Source organism: Papilio machaon, chromosome 13 (genome assembly GCF_912999745.1).
Source record: "Papilio machaon chromosome 13, ilPapMach1.1, whole genome shotgun sequence".
Taxonomy (NCBI): domain Eukaryota; kingdom Metazoa; phylum Arthropoda; class Insecta; order Lepidoptera; family Papilionidae; genus Papilio; species Papilio machaon.
In genome coordinates this window covers 5,753,964-5,759,963 of record NC_059998.1, presented here as the reverse complement: position 1 = coordinate 5,759,963, position 6,000 = coordinate 5,753,964, and the positions used below count along the sequence as shown (strand labels likewise).

At 35.7% G+C, this 6,000-nt stretch overlaps 1 protein-coding gene across 1 annotated transcript; it reads right to left on the bottom strand.

Annotated features, from left to right (window-relative positions):
* Nucleotides 1–2,874: 2,874 nt before the first annotated feature.
* On the bottom strand, nucleotides 2,875–5,649 carry LOC106710084 (alpha-amylase 1-like). The gene is made up of 9 exons (XM_014502064.2): nucleotides 5,624–5,649; nucleotides 5,262–5,433; nucleotides 5,000–5,151; nucleotides 4,576–4,756; nucleotides 4,314–4,429; nucleotides 3,723–4,230; nucleotides 3,424–3,624; nucleotides 3,096–3,257; nucleotides 2,875–3,008 (listed from the first exon to the last, which is right to left on the bottom strand). Exons 2-9 carry the CDS (start codon nucleotides 5,430–5,432, stop codon nucleotides 2,997–2,999), a joined length of 1,503 nt encoding a protein of 500 aa, XP_014357550.1. The 5' UTR covers nucleotide 5,433; nucleotides 5,624–5,649; the 3' UTR covers nucleotides 2,875–2,996.
* Nucleotides 5,650–6,000: the final 351 nt, after the last annotated feature.

Here is a 6,000-nt window from a genome sequence, read left to right as displayed (position 1 = left end):
AAAACTAAAATTAAGCCGGCATGCACATTTATCAGACGAAACTTCTACTTCAAGTCTGTCTTCTATGTGGTCGTGGTATTGCACCGGTCGAGCTGGCCTCTGTGCAACTGAGATTACTGCCGACTACCACTATTAATGTACACATAATAGTGTCGTAGGCATCATTTCTGTTGATACTATATTTTTGAAAGATTAAATAACAGGATGGTAAAGGTAAAGTTGTATTTTCCGAATTATTTTCACAACTATCAACACCCATGTTAAATATATTTACCTCCTGAATTTTGTCTATCAACACTAGTCACTATTTCATATATATAGGTAAACTTCCTCTCATACCTAGACTAGTTCTATAATTTCATAGTAGTATCAAATTGTCTGGACAAACCCGCAACGGGTTTGGAGACATTTTAATTATAAGTGAGTATACTCTATTACAATTGGTTGTATTCTATTTAATATAAATAAATAAAAAAATCGCTGTCTTACTTTAGTCAAAGGAAACATTTCGAGTGAAGAGGTAATAGATTTAGTAAACTACGTGAAGCTCTCGCGCGTCACTTTGTTTGCAATAATGTCCAATTTATATCCGCGCTCCTGACAAGTTTATTTCACTCTTATGCCTTGCTGATTCTGAGAGAGTGAATTACGATGTACCGTATTACATGATTCGTTTATTTTTACTACAGTCATATTATTTTCGTAGACGTTAGTTAACTTACGATTTAAGACTGGCGGTAAATGTCTTTGGTTTTCTATTTAGGTATACGAGCTTTTAGTCAGTTAACAGACAGGCGGACTTCCTACGGCTAAGAAGTACTGCGATATCAAAGGAAACAGAAATTAATTGGATATTCGTATGTACTCTATTCGCCTGACGAGTGAATTAACCGAACCTAATCTCTGATATAGAATGTCTGGTTTAAAACAGTGTTTACGCTTCTAAAATTCTTCTCTTGTCAATTCCATAAGCCGTCAGTTTTAAAAAAGTAAAATCTAACTTTTTAAAACATATAAAATTAAAAGAGCAAAATAATCTCGCTTTGTACTTAACCATCCGTTTCGCATTTAGCACTTTAGCTCACGTTTATTTTTTTCCATCGTGCATTTTAGTAGCATTTTAATGCAATTGAAACACAATTAAAAGCGTCAAAGGCTCGCATATTAATTAAAGCAAAACATGAAAGTGAATGCGTGGACTATGGAGTCGAGCTTTAATAATGAAATTTCATGGCATTTGTGACCTCTTAAATTGTGTGTATTTTTTTTATATATTAATAAAAGAGTTAGCATACATAATAGTTAATATTAAAATTTATTTTGAGTTTTCATATCTATTATATTATATCAGTTCAAATAAAATTTTAAATAAAGACAGATATTTTACGGAAATGTAGTTAAAATTGTTGACATAAATCTTCTAGCCGTGTTAAGCTCAAACGCTACGAGTATATTGCAAAATTCGTATAGTGATTTAGTTAATGGATCTCTAAGATGTGGTTAAAACGTCAGTTTACAAAGCAACGTACTACACGTCAACGTGTTAATGTTCAAGGCGCGGATTATGATGTAAATACCTGTTAATTAGGTATTATGGACTAATCAATAATACACGGCAGAACATTAGCTTTACTTGAATAAATGTGAAATTGCTCTTTCGCAATATTGTAGTAGTGTAGAGAAGTACTAGTAACAAAATAGACCTTAGGATTTCGTACTGTTAAAAATAAAACTTATTATATCAAACTAGCTTTTACTCGCGACTCCGTCCGCGCGGAATAGAAAAATAGAAAACGGGGTAAAAATTATCCTATGTCCGTTTCCTGGTTCTAAGCTACCTGCCCACCATATTTCAGTGAAATCGATTCAGCCGTTCTTGAGTTATAGTGTAACTAACACGATTTTCTTTTATATATATAGATATAAGATGTCTCAAGATACAAATAAACCATAGTAGTACTTATATTTTTTTTCTTAAATAAAATAACAGTTTCATGAATATATACGTGAATAATACGTACATGTAGTAGTAATACGTGAAAATACATTTGAATACGAGTATAACAATAAGGCACTAGTCAATTAAACTGCTTCTATTTTAATCTAAGCAAATGGCAAATCGAACCATCATTGTAGTTACCCATCCGTATCGTCGTATTAACGTCACAATTACAAGTTTCTGCTAAGCCATCCGACTGACGTTGACGTCAGAAGTTCATACGTCTAATGGATTAGAGCAATGCCACACGTTGCAGATATTTTGTCTTGCGTGAACAGAGCGCATTTAACGTGCAAATCCTAAAAAGTGCTACTTAATGCGATATTGTATCAAGAATCAATCATATTGGACTGAAAAGACGAAGAAAGGAGCAGCGTTGCGTTTCTATTATCTTTCAAAGATTTCGACGAAAAGCGGAGCTGCACCCCCGAAAAGCATTGTGTAGCGTTTTTAATCACATCGGTTTTTAAGGGGTAAGTAATGTCTGTGTGAGATTGCTCTAAAGGCTTCTTCTAGGCAGTTGCGACTATAGTTATGAAACAATAGAATAACGCCCACGACGACTTAGCACGGAAATCGGATTTTACATAATGCGAAGACTCATTTGTATTTAAATTAAATGATAGCCCGGCTGTATTGTTTTATATACTTGCGTTCATTTGAATAAACACGTGACAGTCTTATTTTAGTCTATTGTAATTGTTAAATTAGTTAACAAAAACAATTTTCATTTGTTTCTATAATTCGAAGTGCTTTTAACTAATTTTTTTATGTATATAGGACAGATTACAAAACGTAGCATTATGGATCTGAAACCGACAAGAAAACAGGTCGCAACTATGTGGAAAGCTTTTTAATAAGTGACCAACACAATATAAAATTTTACATCAAAATGTTTATTTAGTGGTAGTAGTCTTACAATTTTGTTTTTGGATAATTCATAAAATCATAAAAAAACCATTGTCTGTCTGCAATCTATATTTCCTTCATATAATCCTTACAATCTTGACTGAAAAAAAAAACATCAATTAAATTTTGTGACAACAAACAATAACGCACATAAAAACTAAATAGGTACTGTTACTGATATACCAACCTCACTGCCGCGATGAATGGCAAGAATCATGTCGTAATCATTAGAGCGTATGGTGATACGGGCACGGCCATTGCTGTTAACTGAGATTGTCTTGCCGGTGCATCTGTTGCCGTTCTTCACACCAGATATAACATCACAATAATTGCCAGCTGGTAGACAAGTCTGAAATTGAACATTAAAAACATTTATTAATACATGAAGATTTACAATGCAAGGTGTGGGCTCTAAGTATAAGGGCTATAAGAATCCTTATTACTAATTAAAGGCTACATAAATCATAACCGATCATGTCGTTTGTTTAATAGTTAATACAGCTAAGTTTTCATACGTTTAAGTCTTGGTTAAGATCCCAGTTGTCGTTGTTGAAAGCAATGAATGCTTGCTGACCGCGGCAGAAGGCAATTTGATTGCTGCCGTTGTCCCACCAGTTGTTCACACCAGTATTGCCGGCAATATTTCTGAACGCAACCATCTGGTAGATTTGACGCCAGCGATGTTCGCAGATCCATCCGTTACCGCACGAGCCGTCCTTAAAAATAACAAGCGTATAACATTTTCAACCTTGAAACAACGAATGATGTAAGTAATAATGATTGAATCTTTAATCATTTTCTACAAATTACTTACGGAATTAATAGAAGGAGAAATAATATTGCCGTTGCGGTCCTGTGGGGGTCCAGCCTCAGTGTCACGGAAATCAAAACTGCTCATCAACTGAGGCTGGCCGTATGGGTGGGCCAACATAAAAGCGATTGCTCCCTTGTATCGTTTTGCACTTTTGTATGTAAGAATATTACCACCGGCACCGTGGCCTCTCTGGTTATCGTGGTTATCGATAAATGCCAAAGCATCACCGCTCGCAAGCAGACCCCAGTTAGGTCCCCAATTACTTAACCACCTCAGTTGATTCCCGCCCTGGAAGGCTCTGCTCAATTCCATTCCGAATCTAAACTCAGTGACTGCAGCCAGTGATGTATATTCATTCCGACTAATAGCTTCACCACCAAGATCGATAACTTCTTGGTAGATATAAGGCCGGGCGCCAGATGGAAAACCATGGTTCCTATTTAGATTGTTAAGCCTGTTGTAGATAGCGCGGAGATCTCCAGGCCACATGTGCTTGGCAGCGTCAATCCTAAGATAAACAAGAATCTTTTCAGTATGATTTTAATTAATAATTAAATCTCAGATTTTTTTCCGAAAATATAAATGGTTTACCTAAAGCCTGCTACTCCGAGATTAATGAGGTGGTTCATGTAATTTACAATCATGTTACGAACATGGGTAGATCCTTGATTCAAGTCCTTTAATCCTGAAAGCTCACAGTTTCTTACCTGAAAACATAAATTAAATTAAAAACAACTGCATCCTGTATTGCAGTTGTCTTATGACTTACTACTGAGATAAAATATTGTAATTTTATGGTACGTGGCAGTTATCTTTGTTGCTTGCATTCTATTCGAAACCTCTCTGTACGTACCCTATCTGGACAGCAGCGATAATCGTTTCCAGAGATTACACATTGAGGTGAATTGAAGTCATTTCTCCCGTAAGGTACGGCTGGGTAGTGCCAGTTTCCGAAGTTAGCAGTGCTGCCTCCGGTGCCCACGTTCTCGTTCCAAGTACCAGTCATATGGTTAATGATGGCGTCAACATATATCCTATAATAATTCGAAGTATACAGTTCTATGTTATGGATCGCTACCAAGTTTGGTCTGGGAACCTGCGATTCGGTGTTTCGTCTTTAAACTACACAGTCCCATACCAAAATCTGACGCGATGGACCTTTTTTACTATCAATTTCTTTATCATGCCATAAGTGCTATTAAATATACTAAAACAAAATATTCCTTTGCTGGTCTAAGTGGGAAACTTTTACATAATTTTGTTGTTATCTTGCTTACCTGACACCCACGTTATTGCAACGACGCACCATGTTAGCGAACTGCTGCTCATTCCCAGAACGTGTTACCAATCTGTAAGACATCGGCTGATATCTCTCCCACCATGGTCGGTTTTTTGACCTGATTACCAAATTTTCATTGGGCGGTGATATCTAGAACAGATGGTTGGGAACTTTATAAGTTTGTGGAATATGTTGAGCCGAGCTGATCTAACTTCTAACTTTTTTCTTGAAGAGAGAATAATTATTTTAATTAAACTTACCTGAACACCAGCGAAACCTCTAGGCCCAAGGAACCTTTCGCACTCAGCAGCGATATCATCCCACTTCCATTCAAAGAGATGAACCATAGTAGTCCGGCCGGAGACATAGTGAGGATTCTTAAAGGCCACGGCCAGGCCCGCAGCAGCCAACAACAGAATGAACCGAATCATCCTAGAACATCGGACACAATCCAATGACTATCAACATTAAAGAGGTTGCATAGTTAACCGAATCAATAAATTTCTTTACCGAGACATTAACAGTTAGTAAGCCTTAGTATAAAATAAAAACTCACATTAATTTAGCACGATGAGAATTATAAAATGGATTTTACCGGAATAAGAATTTAAAAATCACTTACCTGGCGTCAAATAATAAAAAACCCGTTTTGATTTATTTTAAAACCAGTACCGAAGATACCACTTATATAGGAAAAGATAAAATCAGTAGAAAATTAGATAGCAAAAAATATCTTCGCACAAATAATCCACGATAGTGTCAAAAATTTAATTATTCAATTGATTAGATGCATATCGAGTACGTGGGAGTCGTGTACATTTTTATTGTAAAGATCCTTTAGTAGATTGTATAATATTATTAAATGTGAAATAATCTGATTTTTAAATAAGTGCTTCTTATTCTTACCATTTGTTAACTTTTTAAAACTGTAACATACTTAATAATCCAAGTTATTGTCTTTTGTAATGTTCAGTGGCGTTCCTATCCCGCACACCAACT

What these genes read in the sequence shown, in the direction of transcription:
- LOC106710084 (XM_014502064.2), bottom strand. Translation starts at nt 5,432, where the DNA reads ATGATTCGGTTCATTCTGTTGTTGGCTGCTGCGGGCCTGGCCGTGGCC. An exon ending in CTCGGAGTAGCAGGCTTTAG is followed by an intron (nt 4,231 to 4,313) that starts GTAAACCATTTA and finishes TGTTTATCTTAG; the next exon opens with GATTGACGCTGCCAAGCACA. An exon ending in TTTCTCCTTCTATTAATTCC is followed by an intron (nt 3,625 to 3,722) that starts GTAAGTAATTTG and finishes GTTATTTTTAAG; the next exon opens with GACGGCTCGTGCGGTAACGG.